Genomic DNA, 21,413 nt, shown 5'->3' with positions numbered 1-21,413 from the left:
TAATATTATACACTTGATGTATTGCTATAATTGAGACAGTCAGTAGACAGATAATATAATGAGATACAGACAGAAGAACAACACATTACTGCGATTCATTTTCATTTCCTCTGAGATTACATTATGATAAGTTTGTCAAAGTGATACAATGATCATTAATCTAATATTAATAAAACTGTAAAGCTGGAAAATATCATTTGAATATTTAAAAAAATAACGTGCCAGCAATTATAGCAGTTATGATAATGCAGATTTTTTTTTTTTAAGTTCTGATAATTATTTTTATATTATGGTCACAATTATAATATTAAATCTCCTAAAAGACAGAGAAATGAAGATCTCATATTATAAATAAATATTAGAAAATCTAAAAGCAGTCCTCCCAGGATTTCGCGGGCCTTTTTTGCGATTGTTGCAGGCTAAAATGTCTGATGTTGTGGGGGGTTTTCCAAAAAATTGCGATGAAAGTTGCGGTGTTTTTTAGGCTTTTGTGGCGATTACATTGCGGGAGGAAGTGAAAGTTGCGAGAAATTGTTGCCATTTTCTGTTTTTGTGATTAAAATTGAGTGATATGTTAAATATTAAAGTTATTACTGAAAAACTATTGATTAAAAAAACCAAGACACTGAGAAATGGTCCTATAAACAACTTTTATATTGGTAAAGGTTACCAGGACTACAAAAATGCAGAAAAATAGGCTTTACTTATCCAAATGCACTTGTTGGTTCAAAAGTTAAAGTGCAGAGAACCTCAAAAAAAAAAGAACAATAATTATAAACTAATAAAATAAATGGCTCAGGCTTCATAGAAGAAAAAAAAAACATTTGAACAGAATCTCACAGTATGATGCTGAAGCTGCCTAAACAATGGAAAATAAAATACCATTTTGGCAAAAATGTTGGCATCCATTAATTTCTTGTATTAAGTTAAAAAAAAATAAAGTGCACCCAGTCCTTCACTGTAAACATAACACACTTTCAGTAACAGAATTTAAGCCTATATAAACACTGACTCACACAGCGTTGCTGACGTTTTCCACCCAAAATATGTTCAAAATCCACCAAAAGACACTTACAACCGCCCAATCTGGCAACACTGCGCACATGCTGCTTCTCCTGAACGGAAACACGGAAGTAAGGCGGAAGGTAGTTTGTCGACGTCACCTCAAGACGACGCCAACGATTGGTCAAATTTGTGGGAAAGTTGCGGTGATTGGATATAATTGCAGCCCCGCCCTGAATTCGCGGGGATTGGTTGAATTTGCGTTGAAGTTGCAAATCGCAACATCGCGAAATCCTGGAGGGTCTGTAAAAGACTTTCCTCATGTTCCATCTTTATTGGACTTAAACTCTCTATATAAAAGTAAAGCTGTTCATCTTAATTTTAAAAACGTCAAATCATTTAATATTTTATTTTGGATCACACAATCTCACAGCTGATCCACAGTAAGGTAAATTGAACCCAGCGTATAGAGGCTGAGTGAATGTGGTGTGGACTCTGTGGAGGAGCTTCATCGTGTCAGAGACGCTGTAGAAGGACAGAGTTCCTGCACTGTGATCCACATACACTCCTATTCTGGAGGGGGATGGAACTCTGAGATCAGTCTGAATGTTGTTGTGCCAGAAAAAGAGAGAAGAAGAAGAACACTGCAGACTCCAGGACTGATTGTTGAGTCCAAACCAACACTCATTACCCGGTCCTTTCCTTCTGATGTCTTTATATGAGACTGATATGAACACACATCCCTCACTGCTCCACTCCACCTCCCAGTAACAGCGTCCACACACTCTCTCCTTACACAACACCTGATTGAAGGAGTCAAATCTCTCTGGATGATCAGAGTACGGCTGCTTTCTCTCACTGAGCGTCACCACTCTGTTCTTCTCAGACAGAATGAGGTGATAATTTACTGTGTTGGGATCCAGAGTCAGATCACAGAAATCTAAACACATGAGAAATGTGAACATGTTAGATATTAATCACAGCATAGATTTATGTGGAGAGTGAGACACTGTGTGTGTGTGTGTGTGTGTGTTTTACACGTACAGTGCAGAAAATCTTCTCTGCACTTTGGTTCTGAGGGTAAAATCATCTGAACTGCTGCAGCTGTGGAGACACAGAAACACAATGGAGATGAAAAATCAGGTTCTGTAAAAGACGGAAACAGTTTAAAGTGATACAATTTGTGCCTGATGTTTAATCAGCGTTTTATTTTAGAAAACACATTCTCTAGGTGTGGGATTTAAATGAGATTTTTGAACGATGCAGAAATAAACGTGATTAATAACATGAGCACGAGCAGAGAGCTGCTTTGGTAACGAATGACTACAGAATAAATGTCATTCATATGACTTATGAACTCTCTCTCTCTCTCTTTGGAGGAATGTGTGAATAAATGTGTGTGTGTCCTCTATACTTTATTAATAGTACAATCACTGAAAACAAAACAGAAGCTTTGACACTATTAAGACCTGAATAAAAAGTGTAAGTGTATAAAATCATCTTTCCAGTCGAGAGCAGCAATAACAGGAAGTTCACGTCATCATCTGAAATCATTTCTGTGTGTTTTGGGGAAATTTGATGTCTCTCTTTACTGTGCTGCAGAGAAAGTAAAGATTTCCCAGCAGGACGATTTCTCTCACCATGTTCAGGGATTTTGATGAATTCCTCCTGGCAGAATTCCTCGAGTCTCTTTTTCAGATCAGAGAGAGATTTCCTCACTCCATCAAATGAGAGATGTTGATTGACAGTGATGCTGGGTGAGTCCTCACGTCCAGAAGAGACACAGAGAGACTGGAAACTCTACAGAGAGAAAGAAACAAACATCATGGAGAAGGAGAAAGGTGGAGAAATATTCATGGGATTATACAGACTGGTGTGTGTGTGTGTGTGTGTGTGTGTGTCACCTGGAGGAAATGGATGTGATCGTGTGTGTGTGAAAGCTGCTCCAGCTCAGTTACTCTCCTCTGAAGATCAGCAATCTCCTGCTCCAGTTGCTCCAGGAGTCGTTCAGCTCGACTCAGTTCAGCCTTCTCCTGATCTCTGATCAGCTCCGTCACCTCCCAGCGCTTTTTCTCCATGGAGCTGATCAGCTCAGTAAAGATCCTCTCACTGTCCTCCACTGCTGTCTGTGCACTGCGCTGTTAGGACACACACACACACACACACACAAGATTTAAAGCTCATCTATCATTCCCTCTCTTACTGGGACTGTAAATGACTCGTTGTCCATGTTGTGTGTGTTTCTAGGAGCAGCTCTGTCTCTGCTCACTGCTCACCTTTATAGTGTTCACAGCCTGTTTCAGCTCCTGCACCTTCTTCTGCTTCTCCTGGATTCTCTGCTGGGATTTCATCTGCTCCTCCTTTAACTCACTCTGTGAACATTTAGCTGTTTAGAGGTTTGTTATTTTTCCTCCACTTCCTCCTGCATCTGCTCCTTCTATATACATGAGCTCACACCCACACGGCTAATGTTGTTCTAATTGACAGAGGAGAGATCTGGCCCAGTTATGCTGGCGTAGAGCATCGATGGGATTTAAACTCATCATCTCCTGACTGGAAGGTGGATGTTTTTTGCTGCATCATTCAGGAGGTTTAACTGTTAATGAGTTTATCACATTTTACACAGCAGTGTCTCGAGCTGTTCTGTAAAGCGAGTGTGTACTGTGTGTGTGTTTAATAGTTGTGACTTGTGTGCACATGCTTAAGCTGTAAAAGTCTGGATGATGGTGCCACACCCAAGATTTGCCCTCTGAGCAACAATACATTAAACATTCTCTTAAAGCAAGACAGACTTTTGATTTCATAAAATCAGTGAAATTTAGTTCCCTCTGAAATTTGGTCATTGTGATTCATGTTTATTTCTGTAATATCTCAGAAAAATACCAGGCCATTCTGTGGCTGGGAAGTTATTTAATTTGAGGGGATTAAAGCAAATAATGTGCATGAAATCGCGCGCTTCGTGCAGTCAAGCAGATAGAAGTTGTCCGCTGTGCCTATGCGCAGGTTTTCATTGACTGGGCACTGAACCAGTTACGTCATTTTCCTGTGAGACGAGGAGCTAATCATAACATTCACATTGCTAGTTCAGTGCTCAAGTTGTGACAGAAAATATGACGGCGCCAATGGATCCTACACATCAAATGCTGGTTCATCTGTTTCTCCCTGTCGTAAATATTATAATTAGTGAATAACAGGCTGCAATTAGCCCAAATATGTATCTTTTTGAGGCGAACTTGAGCCTGGTCACTCATCTTGTTGAAGCTCGTTTTTCATTGAGCGTATTCTAGCCAATATTCGTTAGACATAACGAAAATTATGTGTTGATTTCACAATGTAAATATTATAACTGTGCATTACATAGTTTTCATAGAAGGTCCTTTTTTTATCATTGCGATGGTGAAGACCGCTGAGTGAAAATGTGTGTAATTAGACGATACACCTATATTGCACAACTTCTGGTGAACAACCTCTCGATTCACTATCATACTGTGCACTGTATTTCACTGAGCAAGACGGTATACGGTTGTTTTTCACTGTGGCAGTGGCGGTGTGGTCAAGCACTGGTTGTGAATGGAGAGTGAGGCCTGTGCTGTGTGTGTGTGTGTGTGTGTGTGCAGTGAGGATCTCTTCCCCTGGCTGAAATCACATCGGTACTGTGACACACAATTTATTTTGAAACTGCTGAAAAGCGTGTTTTGTGTTAAGAGACAGTTTAAAAAATAAATGAACGTGACATTGATCCCGCCTGCCTGTTTCAGTGTCCACTATATCATGAAGCCATTACGTTCATCTTTTTGATTTTTGTGTTTGCTAATGTTTTTGCCAAGCATAGTGATCAGAAGTAATAGTTTTGGGAATACGAACCCTCCACTATCTTTGTAATGCCACTAATAGACTTTCCTAAACTCGACTTTAGTATAACCTCGTGAATTTCCTGTATAACCCACCCGTTTCAGACATGATCCCGAGGAGAGAAAAAAAATCCCTAAAGTTTGATTGAAGGAGTGATAGGATAGAGATATAAAAAGTCCACACACCCCGTTGAAATGATAGGTTTTTCTGATCTAAAAAAAATGAGACCACGATAAATCATTTCAAAACTTTCCCCCCTTTAATGTGACCTATAACCTGGACAATTCAATAGAAAAACAAACAAATCTGTTAGGGGGGAAAAACATAAAATAAATCACATACAATAAGTTGGTTGCATAAGTGTGCACACCCTTAAACTAATACTTTCTTGAAGCACCTTTTGATTTAATTACAGCATTCAGTCTTTTTGGGTCGGAGTCTATCAGCCTGCCACATCTAGACTTGGCAATATTTGTCCACTCTTCCTTGCAAAAGCGCTCCAGATCTGTCAGATTGCGAGGGCGTCTCTTGTGCACAGCCCTCTTCAGGTCACCCCACAGATTTTCAATTGGATTTAGGTCTGGGCTCTGGCTGGGCCGTTCCAAAACTTTTTTGGGGTCATTGTCATGCTGAAAGATGAAATTCATCTTCAGCTTTTTAGCAGACACCTGAAGGTTTTGGGCCAAAATTCACTGATATTTTGAACTGTTCATAATTCCCTCCCCCTTGACTAAAGCCCCTGTTCCAGCTGAAGAAAAACAACCCCAATACATGATGCTGCCACCACCATGCTTCACCGTGGGTATGGTGTTCTTTTGGTGATGCGCAGTGTTGTTTTTGTGCCAAACATACCTTTTGGAATTTTGGCCAAAAAGTTCAACCTTGGTTTCATCAAACCATAACACATTTTCCCACATGCTTTTGAGAGAGTTGATGTATATATTTTGCAAAATTTAGCCGGGCCTGGATGTTTTTCTTTGACCCTACCTCACAGTCCAGACATATGGAGAATATAGGAGATTGTTGTGGCGGCACGGTGGTGTAGTGGTTAGCGCTGTCGCCTCACAGCAAGAAGGTCCGGGTTCGAGCCCCGTGGCCGGCGAGGGCCTTTCTGTGTGGGGTTTGCATGTTCTCCCTGTGTCCGCGTGGATTTCCTCCGGGTGCTCCGGTTTCCCCCACAGTCCAAAGACATGCAGGTTAGGTTAACTGGTGACTCTAAATTGACCACAGGTGTGAATGGTTGTCTGTGTCTATGTGTCAGCCCTGTGATGACCTGGCGACTTGTCCAGGGTGTACCCCGCCTCTCGCCCGTAGTCAGCTGGGATAGGCTCCAGCTTGCCTGCGACCCTGTAGAACAGGATAAAGTGGCTACAGATAATGTGATGAGATGAGGAGATTGTTGTCACATGTAGTACACAGCCAGTACTTGCCAGAAATTCCTGCAGCTCCTTCAGTGTTGCTGTAGGCCTCTTGGCAGCCTCCCTGACCAGTTTTCATCTTGTCTTTTCATCAATTTTGGAGTGACGTCCAGTTCTCGGTATTGTCATTCAGTGCGTTTACATGCACATAGAGAAAATTGAATTTCTGCCGTAGCTCTACTGAAATCGAAGTTCTAAATGCCATGGAAACACCTTAGCTCGGCTGAAATTGAACCGACCTGGATTTTTCATAATCGAGCTACGCGACCTAGATTATGCGATTGTAGCCGAGCTACTTAGTGCATGTAAACCCTGTCGAGCTACTTACTTCAGCACTGCCCCTTCCGGAAGTGACGAGTGATGAGACCACAAGCGGGAAACACAACAGCCTCGGTCGGCATGACACTTCACCTTAGCTGCCACTTTATTAGGAACACTTGTGTCTGGGCATGTACGCACCCATTTCCAATTAGTTGGTAAGTTATTAGCATGTTAGCAGGCTAACAGTTAATATGTTCACCATTACAGATCAACTTCAACTTAGTGGCCATTTTATTAGGAACACTTCTGTTCGTACATACAAACAGTCTTCTTGTGAAAACGGAACTGATAACTTTGTTTATACTCTTGAATAGCTCTTCTTCATGACGACAACCGGAAGTGGACCAACACGATGGGTCGTGTAGCGCCACCTGTGGCTCGGGTTCACAATGTACCTCACACAATAGCTCGATTTCCTTGTGTGCATGTAGGATTGGATTTCTCTGGCACCCCTGCTGGGACCCTTAGCTCGATTACTGACAGCAGCTCGATTTGGATGTGCATGTAAACGCACTGACTGTTGTCCCATATTTTCTCCACTTGTTGATGACTGTCTTCACTGTGCTCCATGGTATATCTAATGGTGTGGAAATGTTTTTGTCCCCTTCTCCTGACTGATACCTTTCAACAATGAGATCCCTTTGATGCTTTGTAAGCTGTCTGTGAATCCTGGCTTTTACTGCAGGATGCAACTGAGTAAATGTCTGAACTTTATTTGGGGTTAATCAGAGTCATTTTAATTGATGGCAGGTGTGAACCCCAAAAGACTGAATGCTGTAATTAAATCAAAAGGTGTTAAACGCAATTAGTTTGGTCCGGCGTTTCCTTTCCTTCCCAATACAGAGTCTTTTCTTCTCACTTCCTGTTACTGTAGTCGGTCTTCCATGTTTCAAGCGCGCAGTCACATGTTCTATTGTTATCTCAGGTTGCAAATTTGTATCCCACAATGTGTTGCGAACGGGGAAACCCCACCACGTCATGCGTGACGTAGTGTCTTGGTTTAGCTCACGGTGAGGCAAGAAAAAAATGGCAGAGAATTTAGGGCCACAGGGCTCTAAATTCATGAATTGTTCTTTTAGAGAAAAAGTAATAAAATTTGAAGTCTGTGATTCGAGTTCAGTAGCTTTTTGTCCACTAAAAAAACATAATTGGGTGTCAGGGAAAATTCTATTTATGGCCTAAATTCGAAAAATCTGAAAGGCAGTCTACCTTTAATGATGTTATATTACACTTTAAAAATCTTTTAGTTCATTGACATCTTTCTGATGAACAAACAGTCGTAACATTTTTAAACCTTCGATTAATTTGTAACCAGATTCAAACATCTGATTGTAGACAAGTAAAATTAGGATGAATTCGTTCTGAAAGTGTCTCTAAAACATTCTCACCTGTTTTTCAGTTCTTTCCGCTACAGCCGCGACTGTGTCATGACCTCTGTGTTCATGCATCGTACAGAGATAACAGATGAAGCTTTGGTCAGTACGACAGTAGATCTCCAGCACTTTATCATGCTGAGAGCAGATCATCTCTTGTAGATTTCCAGAAGCTTCGACTAACTTGTGCTTTTTCCAGGAAGGAACTTCGTAGTGAGGTTTCCGATGAGTTTCACAAAAGGAGGCCAGACACATCAGGCAGGACTTGACGGCTTTGTGTTTTCTCCCGGTGCAGAAATCACACTCCACATCTCCAGGTCCAGCGTAACAGTGAGCAGGAGAAGCAGCTTGGACTTCAGTCTTCTTCTTCAGTTTCTCCACCACTTCAGACAGCATGTTGTTTCTGTGTAGAACAGGCCTTGGAGTGAAAGTGTCTCTGCACTGAGGACAGCAATAAACTCCGCTCTTATCATCCTGATCCCAGCAGTCATTAATACACACCTTACAGAAACTGTGACCACAGGGGATCGTCACTGGATCCTTCAGTAGATCCAGACAAACTGAACAGAGGAACTGGTCCTGATCTACTGAAATACTGGCCTCGGCCATTTTCCTGAACTCACACACTGCGAGACAGAGAGAGAGAGAGAGAGAGAGTCTCTAAGTTTCTTTTCCTCTGAAATGCGAAGTCATTTCCTGGTTGTGTGTGTATGAGAGAGAGAGAGAGAGAGAGAGAGAGGAGGAGGAGCGCAAAGACAAAGTTCATGAACGTTCCTCTGTTAATCATTTCTTGGACACAGTTTTTTCTGAGGCAAAATATAAACCTCCAAACTGCACAATATAACATTCTGTACAGCCATGTGAAAAAAAAATAAGTACATCCCATGGAAATTGTGAAATTGTTGACTTTTCTCAACACATTAAACAAGCAAATATTTCACCCTCTTTGATACAATGCTTGTAGATAAACATGATATACTCCAATAAACAACATAAAATCGACATTTTATCCGCATTTTCATAATTTAAGAAAATATATATATAAATAAAAAAGTCGGCGGCACGGTGGTGTAGTGGTTAGCGCTGTCACCTCACAGCAAGAAGGTCCGGGTTCGAGCCCCGTGGCCGGCGAGGGCCTTTCTGTGCGGAGTTTGCATGTTCTCCCCGTGTCCGTGTGGGTTTCCTCCGGGTGCTCCGGTTTCCCCCACAGTCCAAAGACATGCAGGTTAGGTTAACTGGTGACTCTAAATTGACCGTAGGTGTGACTGTGAGTGTGAATGGTTGTCTTTGTGTCAGCCCTGTGATGACCTGGCGATTTGTCCAGGGTGTACCCCGCCTTTCGCCCGTAGTCAGCTGGGATAGGCTCCAGCTTGCCTGCGACCCTGTAGAAGGATAAAGCGGCTAGAGATAATGAGATGAGATGAGATCTCAAGGTAACTCTTGCACCTGTTGGTGTGAAAGTGCACACATCTACAATCAGAAAGAGATTGGACAAATTTGACCTGCATGGGAGGCATGCCAGGAAAAAGCCTTTGCTGTCCAAAAGGAACATTAAAAGAAGACTACAGTTTGCCAATGAACATAGAGGAAAAGACAAGGCCTTTTGGTCTCACATGCTCTGGACAGCTGAATCAACAGTAGAGATGTTTGACCACAGTAAGAGTACACATGTGACACAGACCAAAGAGCTTTTCAGCAGAAAACCTCATACCATTTGTGAAGCATCATGGTATGGTTTGGTGTTTCTTCACTGTCTCAGGGACTGGGAAGTGTGCATTAATGGATTTAACTATAAATTCTGAATCCCATCAAAGAGTGCTTGAAGATAATGTGAGGCCATCTGTCCAAAAGTTGAAGTTGAACCAGAGGTAGACCTTTCAACAAGGAAACGATCCTAAGCACACGAGCAAATCAACCAAGGGACTGCTGAAAAAGAAAAAAATGGAGGGTTATGGAATTGCCTAGTCAAAGCCCAGATTTGCACCCCATTAAAATCTTGTGGGGAGATTTGAAAAGGGCAGAACATGCAAGAAAACCCTGAAATGTCTTGCAACTGAAGGAATTTTGCATGGAACAGAGGTCAAACATTTCAGCAATCTGATATCAGAGACTGTTGGACAATTTGGAGAAACACCTTCAAAAAGTTATTTCTGTTAAAGGGGTCACTACTAGATTTTGAAGCAAAGGGTGTACTTACTTTCTCCACAGAAGAATATTACATCTATTTATATGTTATTGAATAAATCTATCGATAATTCTATTCAATAAATGATTGAAAGAGCTTATTTTTCCTGCTGTTTTGTTCAAGTATCTCACCTTTATCTGGAGGCACTGTATCAAAAGAGTGAAATGTTTGCTTGTTTAAATATGTTGAGAAAAGTTTCTAATTTCCATTTGATGGACTTTTTTTTTTTCACGACTGTATGTGTAAGCTTGTACACTGGTCTGTGCAAAACTTGCATACATTTTCCAAGGAATCTATTAATAATCTAAGGACCTCCATACTAAAAGTAAATCCGTCAGTACATCCATTTAACAATTGTTCTGTTTTCATAAATTTATGACTCATTAAGACTAATAAATTTAAAAAATCACAAATATTGTGATGTGGATGCTTTCACATATAATAAAATGAAAATAGTATACATACCTTAAAAGAGGAGAGGGGAGAAAGAGCCGAGAGGGGAGAGAATGCATTTAAGATCCAGCACAGAGCTGTTTGTGTGTACCTGTGTGTCTGTGTGTGTCTCAGAGTGAGACTGGGAAGCGATAAAATAGCTGACAAGCGAACGCTGATAGTGAAGTGAATAAAGCAGTAAAAGTACGTAGGCAACTTGGCTCCATCACGTTAGTCTCTCAACCCCCTGATGTGTCACACTGGTGCTAAAACCTGGGACCGATGCTGACAGTGGCGTAGCCAGGATTTTTTTTACATGGGGTGGCCAAAGGGGGGCCAAGGATATCCAGGGGGTGGCCATGCTGTGACTAAATAAAGAGGGGGGGGGGTTCCGGGGGTCCTCCCCCACGAACTTTTGAATTAGCTAGATTTGATTTCCTGTATTCTGATGTATCTGGTGGCATATCTGGTGCCTAACTCATGAACAAAACCCATGTGAGCCAAGAGGTCAGAAATGAATGTATTAATTTATTTTTGTAACATAAAGCATCTGCAAAACAAAGAAACCATCCAACTTGTTTACTCTAGTTAAGCATCAGGATTTTAACGATCACGACTAAAATGCAGAAGTAAAAACTAAAAGATCACCTGTCCCAGGCACCTGGGAAGTAGGAAGGATATTAGTCAGGCTTGAATAAAGAGTGCTTTGCTCAGGAAAAGGAAAATTCTTGTATACTTAACTCATACATACAACATATGTAAACACTTACAACATGTTGTGATATTGTCCATTGTAAGTACTGTACAAACTAAATGAATTGAGTTACAAAATGTGTTTGTGTGTGTGTGTGTGCGTGTGTGTGAGTGAGTGAAAGTGTTACACTGATGGAACACATGACATAGATGAGCTGTAGTGCATGAGTGGTGTGTGTGTGTGTGTGGGGGGGAGTATGTGCACTGCATGTAGATATAGATGAGCTGTAGTATACGAATTGTGTGTGTGTGTGTGTGTGTGTAAAGATATCTTACATGTAAATACAAAAATGAAGTGCATAAGTTGTGTGTGTGAGAGAGTGTATGTTCAGAGTGCATGAGTGTTGTGTGTGTTATATGTGAATATAGAAATGTAGTACATGGGTGGTGTGTGGGTGAGTGTGTGTGTGTTCAGAGTGCACGAGTGTTGTGTATACCAGTGAGTGCGTTACATGTAAATATAGAAATGTAGTGCATCATGCATGAGTGGTGTGTGTGTGCAGGCCCGCCGACAGGGGGGGACAAACGGGTATGTTGTCCCGGGCCCAGGAATGGGGGGTTGCCCAGAACTGGGCTCTCATGAAGTTGCGATTATTTTATTTCATTTCAAAATGTATTGATTTGGGGGAGAAATGTGCTATATTTGCATTCAATAAATGATTTCTAGATCTTTTGCCTTTATTGTCTTTGAAAAAGGCGTCAAGAACCCCCTACCACCCCTAATGCAAAAAATGGTTTGGTCTGACTCTTCCAGCCCGTCCCTTCTGTGTGTGTGTGAGAGAGAGCGAGCAGCCCCTCCCCCAACCCGCGCGCTGCGAGCAGAGTGTCACAGGATTTTCTCAGTGCGCTCCCTCCAAACAACGGGGATTTACACGAAAATGGGAAGAGATATTCACAAAATACTTTCACAATGAGCGCCACAAGGCTTTCCTGAACACACTGATGTAATTTTTTTGTCTGTAGTGTAAAAACTGAGGTCACTAGAGCGAGTTAAAAACGAGTGACTTTTCTGCCAAGTTTATAATGGCAGTCTTTGGGGCTGCGCGCCTGTCCTCTCCTTACTTTCAGGCTTCTCATTCAAAAACTGCAAGTCCTATCGTGTAGGTAGACACATTGTGTGAATCAGGACAAGTGTGGCTACTACTTTTGAGAAAATTATGTGTGTGGAGTGAAAATTGGGGCTGAAAACACAGTTTAAATGAGAACGTTTGAGCTATTTTTCCAAGCTCTCTACACTCTAACTTAACGAGCTCTACTGGTGTGTAACGCAATAGACACCCATTATTTTCTCAGGCTTTATAAGGGGGAGGAGGGGTGGAGACGCGGGGGGTGGGAGCATGGCGAGGGCGGGCGGGTTTCTTTTCAAAATATGGCTTGCGGGAACCGTTATTCCAAAATCTCATACCCCACTTTTAAGGGGAAAAAAACGACATCGTTTGATCATAGCGCTTCGACAATCAGCGTGCATGCCATTTGCCAACATGCACAAGTCAGGAGCACAGAAAAGAAAAGAGAAAAAGAGAGGAAGAAACCAAGAGACTCAGGGGCTCACTGCATAAATATTTTAAAAAAGATTCAGCTGATGCAGCAGGTACTAGCAAAGGCAGTGGGGCAGCTGAGCCAGGTAAGACACAGCCAACTTTTTCCAGCCCCGTAAAGTAACCTCAACCAAGGCACGCGCGGCACGCAATTAATGTTACAAACGAGGGGAGAGCAAGTCACACTGAACACCATATCAAACACACAGGGCATTAAATCATTTCATAACCACAACTGCTTAATAACATTGTGTTTCATATATCTGATTGAAGCTTAGAATATTCACATTAGCCCGCAATCATATCCCGCCGTTTCTCGAGCGGTGTGTTCTTCTCTGCTTTTCACACTGGACAGTACGCACGCACAGTATACTATGTTCGCCCCCAGCCCTGCCCGAAATCCCCCGTCCATCGCTGCTCCTTCAAGAGCACCCCAATCGCGTGAGTAGAGACTGGGATAAGAGAGGTGGGTGTGTGTGTGGGTTGGCCCGGGGGGGCCCATTCAGAGCATTTTGTCCCGGGCCCAGCCAAAGCTGTCAGCGGCCCTGTGTGTGTGTGTGTGTGTGGGTGTGTGTGTGTGTGTAAGAGAGGGTGTGTGTTGAGAGTGCATGAGTTGTATCTTATAGTGAGTGAGAGAAAGACATAGTGTGTGTTAAGAGAGTGAAGTATGTGTTCATATATGAGTGAGAGAGAGAGAGTGTTAAGACAGTGCATGAGTGTTACATTTAAATATAAAAATTTAGTTCATGAGTTGTGTGTCTGTGTTGAGAGTGTATGAATGTTACATGTAAATATAGAAATATAGTGCACAAATTGTGTGCGTGTGTGTGAGAGTGTGTGAGAGTGAGATAGTCAGTGTGTTAAGAGAGTGCATAAGTTTTGTGTATGAGTGAGTGTGTTACATGTAAATATAGAAATGTGGTGCATGAGAGGGGTAGGGGGAGAGTGTGTGTGTGAGAGAGAGAGGGGTAGGGGGAGAGTGTGTGTGTGAGAGAGAGAGGGGTAAGGGGAGTGTGTGTGTGTGTGAGAGAGAGAGGGGTAGGGGGAGAGTGTGTGTGTGAGAGAGAGAGGGGTAGGGGGAGAGTGTGTGTGTGAGAGAGAGGGGTAGGGGGAGAGTGTGTGTGTGTGTTGAGAGAATGCAGGGGTGTGGTGTATGTATGAGTGTGACAATTATTAATCACTGTGTACTCCCACCAGTAACACACATCTCTATATTTTCATGTAACAGACAAACATTAAAAGTTGTATTCTGCGGTTAGAGTGAGCAAAGTGACAGACAGCTAACTTACCGACGTAATTTTCTCTTTTGAGTCATACAATCGAAAACCACCGACGTTTTGCTTTCTATCTATCTAGTATCTATCTATGTGTGCACGCAGCACAAATCCCACTGTAGCCGGATATCTGTAAAGACACATATTTATCTATACGGTTGCATTTACATGTAAACGAAGGTTTCAGTCATTGAAAACGGATACTTTTGAAAACCCCGGGCAAAGTGGAGATTTCTGGAAACTCGGGAGATTTCTGGAAACTCTGAATTGTCTGAGGACAGAATTGTAACTGTATGTCTACAAAGTGAGAACGTGAAGAGAGTATAAGAGATGAATAACTTACATCCCAAATTAATCGCACGTTCACATAGTTCGTAGGTTGTTGTGTTGTCGGACTAGAGCATGACTATCTGATACCACCTGCTGCTTGAACGCGCGAAATGTTTGTGTGCTACGATAATATGCATCCCCGCAGAAACCAAATAGGCGGAACAAAAATCCAGCGGGCGGAACTAACATTTCGTTGGACATATCGGTTTTATAAGTTTTATTGTCCGGCCCTGGGGTGGCCAGGAGGGGGCCAAGGTGTGCCCTGGGGTGCCCCCCGGCCACCCCTTAGCTCCGCCCCGGATGCTGAAGCACCATCCTGGAGTCCTTCCGTTTGCAGACCTCGTCCATGCTCTCACCACTGCTCACCAAATCCAACACCATTGCTTATCACCATGCACATGGAGCAGGAGCCATGGTTCCAGGTGCTTTTTCATGTCCAGCATGAGGATTGGCAGGTGCTCCGGAGACTGAATGCATCAGCAACTACTCCAGCAGCCAGTTCCATAGCAGCTGCAGGCTTTCCCCACATCATGCTCACCAAGATTGGGCCTCAGGATGATCTGGGGGCCTTCTTGGAGCGGTCTGAATGAGCTCCTGAAGCTTGGGGTAGCTGGAGGAGCAGCGAGCAGCTCAGCTGCTGCTGCTCTTGTGTGGGAAGGCCCAGTTCGCGGCACAGCAGTTGCCCACCGCCAACATGCTGGAGTACCCCGACCTGAAACAAGCCATTATGCATCAGGTTGGCCACACCCCAGAGCAGCACCATCAGTGGTTCTGCACATTCACTGTGGAGGGGATGAACCAGCCATTCGCATGCCCCCAGCAGCTCTGCGATGGCTGCCATTGGTGGTTGAGGACAGAAGCGTGTGATGCCGATGACATCATTGATTTCTATCATTGAGGAAATGCTGAAAGAGACACAGTATGAATTGCTTCACAACATGTGTGATTGTGTATGTGGTCTCTTTGAAGTGTCTGTGGTGGTTGTGGTAATGGGACACTGGTGTGAACAATCAGAAGCACCGGGAAGCTGAGTGTGTAAGAGCTTGGGAATTCGATTCCGTGTCGGCCATGTTTGGATGCGAAGTGTGCTCATGGCAAGGCAAGGCAAGTTTATTTATATAGCGCATTTCATACACAGTGGCAGTTCAATGTGCTTTACAGAGGTAAAGGCAAAACAGTAAACAATAGAAAATAAAATTACATAAAATAAAGGGGGAAGAAGAGAGAAAAAAATAAGAATTAAACAATAGTAGAAATAAAATAATAAAATGAAGTAAAAGCTTAGTAAAAAATGTTCCAACTCATGGGAGTTGGAATCTCCAGCTGACTCCGGTGCGAATGTGACCGAGCCCCTGGAACCCAATGCAGAGGATAATTGTAATAATGTTGAGATAATGTTGAGAGATTATCACTCCATTACAGTTCAGCGATCAAAACTAAAATACAAGAAGCAGTGAATCAGAAAAGCTTTGCACTAAGCTCGGCATATTTATCAGGGCAGGCTACAAGGGTCTGAGGCTGTTGGCTTGGAACAGGATGTCGGTGATGTGCACTTTGAACAATGCTAATCTGTTTTGCTAACTTTCTGTTGCTTGTTAGCTCCATTATCAAACCTGGTGATTTACAGTAAAAACAACTGTCGAACTTTGCGCAGGTGGGTGGAGCACAGAAGCACGCACTGTAAAAAATGTCCGTAAAATTAACAGGGAATTTATGTAAAATCATGACATAAAAAAACTGTAAATACAAAAACAATGAAGCAGTGTGTAATTTACATCAATATACTGTAAAACTCCTCACCAAATACCACTGTTAATTTAACAGTAAGAATATGTTGAATTGATCATATTTTTTTGTAGAATTTACAAATTGTTGTAGTTTAAACACAGACAAACTGTAATACTAAAACAGAATGTGATAGTTAAAATTACATAATTGCCCTGTTAAAAAAATACAAAAACGGCCACTGTCGTGGCTCAGTCGACTAAGGCGCCATACCGTGAATCTGGGGACCCGGGTTCGATTCTGACCCAAGGTCATTTCCCAGTCTCTCTCTAGCTCATTTCCTGTCTCTACCCTGTCCTATTCAATAAAGGTGAAAAAAGCCCCCCCCAAAAAAATATCTGTCTAGTAGATCATTGAAACCAGCATACAAAAATCCCGTTGTTCTTACGGAAAAAAACTGGCAGCTGGAGTCACCAGAAAAAATCCGTAAAATATACAGCAAAACGGTAATCGCTTTTACGGTACAGCTTGTACATTTTACAGTTAAATCCAGCATATAAAACACTGGACTTCTGTTATATTTGCTACTTTAAACTGTAAAATGTACATGCTGTGCTGTAAAAGCAATTACCGTTTTGCTGTATATTTTACGGATTTTTTCTGGTGACTCCAGCTGCCAGTTTTTTTCCGTAAAAACAACGGGATTTTTTTTACAGTGCGGCAGGCCAGAACTGAGTTTCCAAAAACTCTTTATTACAACACTTTTCAGCGTTTTACTCTCTCAGACACACGTACACAATCATCAGCCGTCTGGTTGGAGAGAGAGCTCACTTCCTCTGCTCTCTCTCTCCTTATATAGGGCGTGGTCGCTGGGAAGACACACAAACACAGGTTAATTGACATCAGGTGTAGTGATTCTGCCACTTACCTTCCCTGACTCCACCCTCCGGTCACAGACCGACGCTTGACCACGCCCCCACTGCCACAACAACATTCACAGAGAAAAATATTTGAGGAAATGTTAATAATTTAATAATATTATACACCTGATGTATTGCTATAATTGAGACAGTCAGTAGACAGATAATATAATGAGATACAGACAGAAGAACAACACATTACTGCGATTCATTTTCATTTCCTCTGAGATTACAATATGATAAGTTTGTGGAAGTGATACAGTGATCATCAATCTAATATTAATAAAACTGTAAAGCTGTAAAATTATGTGAAAATTAAAAAATGAGAACAATTATAGCAGTTGTTTATGATAATGCAGATGGTTTTTTTTCAAAATAATATTTTGATCTATATTTTTATATAATAGTCACATTTATAATATTAAATCTCCTACATAAATGACTCATATTACATCTTTATTGGACTTAATCTAGATATATAAAAGTAAACCTGTTCATTTTAATTTTAAAAACATCACATCATTTATATTTTATTTTGGATCACACAATCTCACAGTTGATCTCGAAGAAACCAGCCTGAACCCAGCGTGTAGAGGCTGAGTGAATGTGGTGTGGACTCTGTGGACAATTTTTTTGGAACAACTATCACATAAACGAACATGTTCACATCAAAGGTGAACTTTCGCGTGTGAAAAAGTGACTTCTATTTTTTTCACAGCAGGTTCGAGTTTTCTATTATTTAATCAGCAAAAGGAGCGCTTTCAGCCAATCAGGGCGCAGGTTGTGGAAACATCGTCACACTGCTACAGGCTTGGCGAAGTGTCTCATTCAGTTTGTGTCTCAAAACCCAGTGCTGTTTGACAAGGGCAACAAAAATGATGAAGAAAACGACTTTAAAGAAAACATCTGGAAAAAAAACCCAAAAAAACCCAAGATGAGCTCAGCAATGAAAACGGTGGGTGTTCAGTCCATGGTCCGTAGCGTACTTTGTGATGTGGTGAAGCTTGATATCAGTCTCAGGATCTCCTCAAACAAGCAGTCAGACGTTCTCATCTACATCTCAGGATACAATGGTCACCATTTTTTTCTTTTGTAAAAGAATGAGCACCAGCTCATCATCACTCAACGTCTCCATCGTCACATGATTGTTTTTGGGAAATGTTCACATAATCGCGTCACATTTAATGTCAATATTAATGTTGCGTTAAATTCAACAACAGTTTTGTCACACTTTTGTGTTGTTTATTCTTGTTGCGCTGGATGTGGAAAGACCTTTGGCCTTCTGACAATAAGTCTGCGAGGAAACATTATTTAAGAAGGAAATATATCTGAAGTTGGCTTTTTTTGTAAGAATATTTTAAAAATTAGATTAAATTCCTACACAATTGTATGTATAGTTAACATTAAGTTCCTTTAATTTGGGGCCGTGAAAATACAGAACTATCCCGTTAAACTATATAGCGAGTTAAAAATGACCTGGAGTTTCCTCTGTAATATTACTTTGGATAGAGTGGAGTTGGAGTCGAGTTCATTTTAATCCTGCATTTGATATTCATCAATCATGACTCCAATATTTACACAGATATTATACCGGCACTGATACTGAATTTACTCGAGTGATGATGCTTTCAGACGAGAAAAAGTCTGGTCACATGACACTCACACAGAAACCAGAATAAATATGTTTTGTTGTTGTTGTTGATGATGAAAGACAAATCAGTCCACACTATTAACTTCTATATTCATTCTTTACAGTTGAATAAAAGAGCAACGCAGTCAGTGTTAAAGCTCTGCAGAACCCGAGTGACCTTTAACCCTTTCATCTGCAGTTAATATTCACCCACTGAGCTCCTGATCTCATAAAGGCAGAAACAGTGACGTGGATGTTATTTGTTCACACAGTGAGCTAAAGGAGGAGCTGAAACAGGCTGTGAACACTTTCTACATGGAAACATCAACCGGAGGAGGTGCAGTTCATTTCCCCTGAGTCACTTGTGCTGATATAATATTATTAATCAACGTTATTTCTTCAGTCTCACATGTTTTTCACTCCTTCAGGTTATCGTGTGTTATTGTGACTCTCGCTGATTCTTTATACCCTGAACACACACCGCAGTTTTGTCCTGTTGTTCATATTTGTTTCCTGCTTTAATACAAAACTCCAGAATTAATGGCACCCTTCATGAACAGAATAATGCATGCCGATAAGAGATATTCATTTTTGTGGCGTAAAAAGTGACTTCCTTGTGTACTTCAGAATATTCAGATGCATACTTCCCCATCAGCCTCTCTGATTTCAGACTCCCTTTCCTTTCTTTCAGTCGTCTTCTTTTGGCAATCAAATTCCACATGTCTCTGTTGATATCCAGGTCTTTTCTTTTCTTCTTTGATGAGGGATGATGTTCTCACATGCATCCTGGCAACTTTCTTTTCCAGCTTCCCAGATGGTCTCTACATCCATTTCCTTTCCATTACCGATGTCACTAAGAACCTGAAATCTGTTCCTTCGAGTTACGCCAAATCTCTTATTAAGTGTTCTACTAGAGGGGAGAACACTCTGGATCATGTTTACTCCAACATCAAGCATGCGTACAGAGCCATACCCCTCCCCCACCTCAGCCAGTCAGACCATCTTTCCCTCCTGCTCTCCCCAGCCTACACCCCCCTCAGACGCAGAGCCAGGCCCACCACAAGGACTATCACAACCTGGCCTGACAATGCACTCTCCAAACTACAGGACTGCTTTAAACAGACAGACTGGGACTTATTCGAACACCAGGAGCTGGAGACATTCACAGGAACGGTGCCGGACTATATCAAGTTCTGCATCGGGAATGTGACGGTGGATAAAAACATCCGGGTCTTCCCAAACCAGAAACCCTGGATGACCAGCCAGGTCCGCTCACTCCTCAGGGCTCGCAATGCTGCCTTCAGGTCAGGTGATAGAGCTCTGTACAGAGCCGCTCGAGCTGATCTGAAAAGAGGAATAAATAAAGCCAAGGCGGACCACAGGCTGCGCATAGAGTCCCACCTGTCCAGCAACAACACACGGGAGGTGTGGCAGGGCATTCAGGACATCACAAACTTCAGAGACTGTGATGCGCCAACAGGAGACTGGAGTGCGCCGCTAGCAGAGGAGCTAAATCGCTTCTTTGCTCTCTTTGAAACATCTCAGCAGCACTCATCTGCTCCTGCCCTGCCCCCACCACCACACAGTTCCTGCACCACTCCTTTCATTGTACAGGAGCACGATGTCAGACGGGTGCTCCTGGCGGTGAACCCCAAGAAAGCTGCCAGCCCAGATGGTGTACCTGGTAAGGTGCTCAGAGTGTGCGCCCACCAGCTCGCCCCTACCTTCACCAGGATCTTTAACCTCTCCCTGGCTCAGGCAGTCATCCCGCCCTGCCTAAAATCTGCAACAATAATCCCAGTGCCGAAGAAGTCTCCCGTCACCAGCCTGAATGATTACCGTCCTGTGGCCCTCACCCCAGTAATCATGCACTGAAAAAAGTAACCAATAGAATTTACCCAATAAATCTGAGGTAACAATTTGCATTGACTTGTTCGGGGTAGATTTAATTCCATATATTGAGTATAAAATAACTGAAATAAAAAGCTATGAAATACTGAAATAAATTGGGTAAAATTTACCTCACATTTATGTATCTATTCAACAGCTGCTTTCTCATTGAAATTGGGTAAAACTATGTCTTGTTTGCTCGTAGGTAATACCTGATAATTACTAATCAAAGGTAATTAATATCACTTAGTAACGATTACTTATTTGGAGAAGGTAAGATGTACCCCCAAAAAGACTTTCTGATGGTTCATCATCTCAATGTTTATAATCCATAAAATCATCATAGGCGGCAGGGTGGTGTAGTGGTTAGCGCTGTCGCCTCACAGCAAGAAGGTCCTGGGTTCGAGCCCCGGGGCCGGCGAGGGCCTTTCTGTGTGGAGTTTGCATGTTCTCCCCGTGTCCGCGTGGGTTTCCTCTGGGTGCTCTGGTTTCCCCCACAGTCCAAAGACATGCAGGTTAGGTTAACTGGTGACTCTAAATTGACCGTAGGTGTGAATGTGAGTGTGAATGGTTCTCTGTGTCTAAAAGTGTCAGCCCTGTGATGACCTGGCGACTTGTCCAGGGTGTACCCCGCCTTTCGCCCGTAGTCAGCTGGGATAGGCTCCAGCTCGCCTGCGACCCTGTAGAACAGGATAAAGCGGCTAGAGATAATGAGATGGATGGAAGGAAGTAAAGGGATGTACCTGGATAGGTGTATTTATAAAGATGCA

The 21,413-nt window shown here is 42.3% G+C and overlaps 2 protein-coding genes across 2 annotated transcripts in view; both read right to left on the bottom strand.

Moving 5' to 3' along the window:
* The window catches only part of LOC132881434 (tripartite motif-containing protein 16-like), a 137,346-nt gene that overhangs the window by 62,949 nt on the left and 52,984 nt on the right, over nt 1–21,413 (bottom strand). The window lies entirely within an intron of this gene.
* LOC132881435 (tripartite motif-containing protein 16-like) lies at nt 229–8,678 on the bottom strand. The gene is made up of 6 exons (XM_060913890.1): nt 7,982–8,678; nt 3,279–3,374; nt 2,907–3,140; nt 2,643–2,802; nt 2,047–2,106; nt 229–1,942 (listed from the first exon to the last, which is right to left on the bottom strand). The coding sequence occupies exons 1-6, from the start codon at nt 8,573–8,575 to the stop codon at nt 1,410–1,412; spliced, it is 1,677 nt and encodes a 558-aa protein (XP_060769873.1). The 5' UTR covers nt 8,576–8,678; the 3' UTR covers nt 229–1,409.

The sequence above is a fragment of the Neoarius graeffei genome, chromosome 2 (genome assembly GCF_027579695.1).
Source record: "Neoarius graeffei isolate fNeoGra1 chromosome 2, fNeoGra1.pri, whole genome shotgun sequence".
Classification (NCBI taxonomy): Eukaryota; Metazoa; Chordata; class Actinopteri; order Siluriformes; family Ariidae; genus Neoarius; species Neoarius graeffei.
The sequence above is the reverse complement of the archived record's forward strand: the minus strand, read 5'-3'. Positions and strand labels throughout refer to the sequence as shown.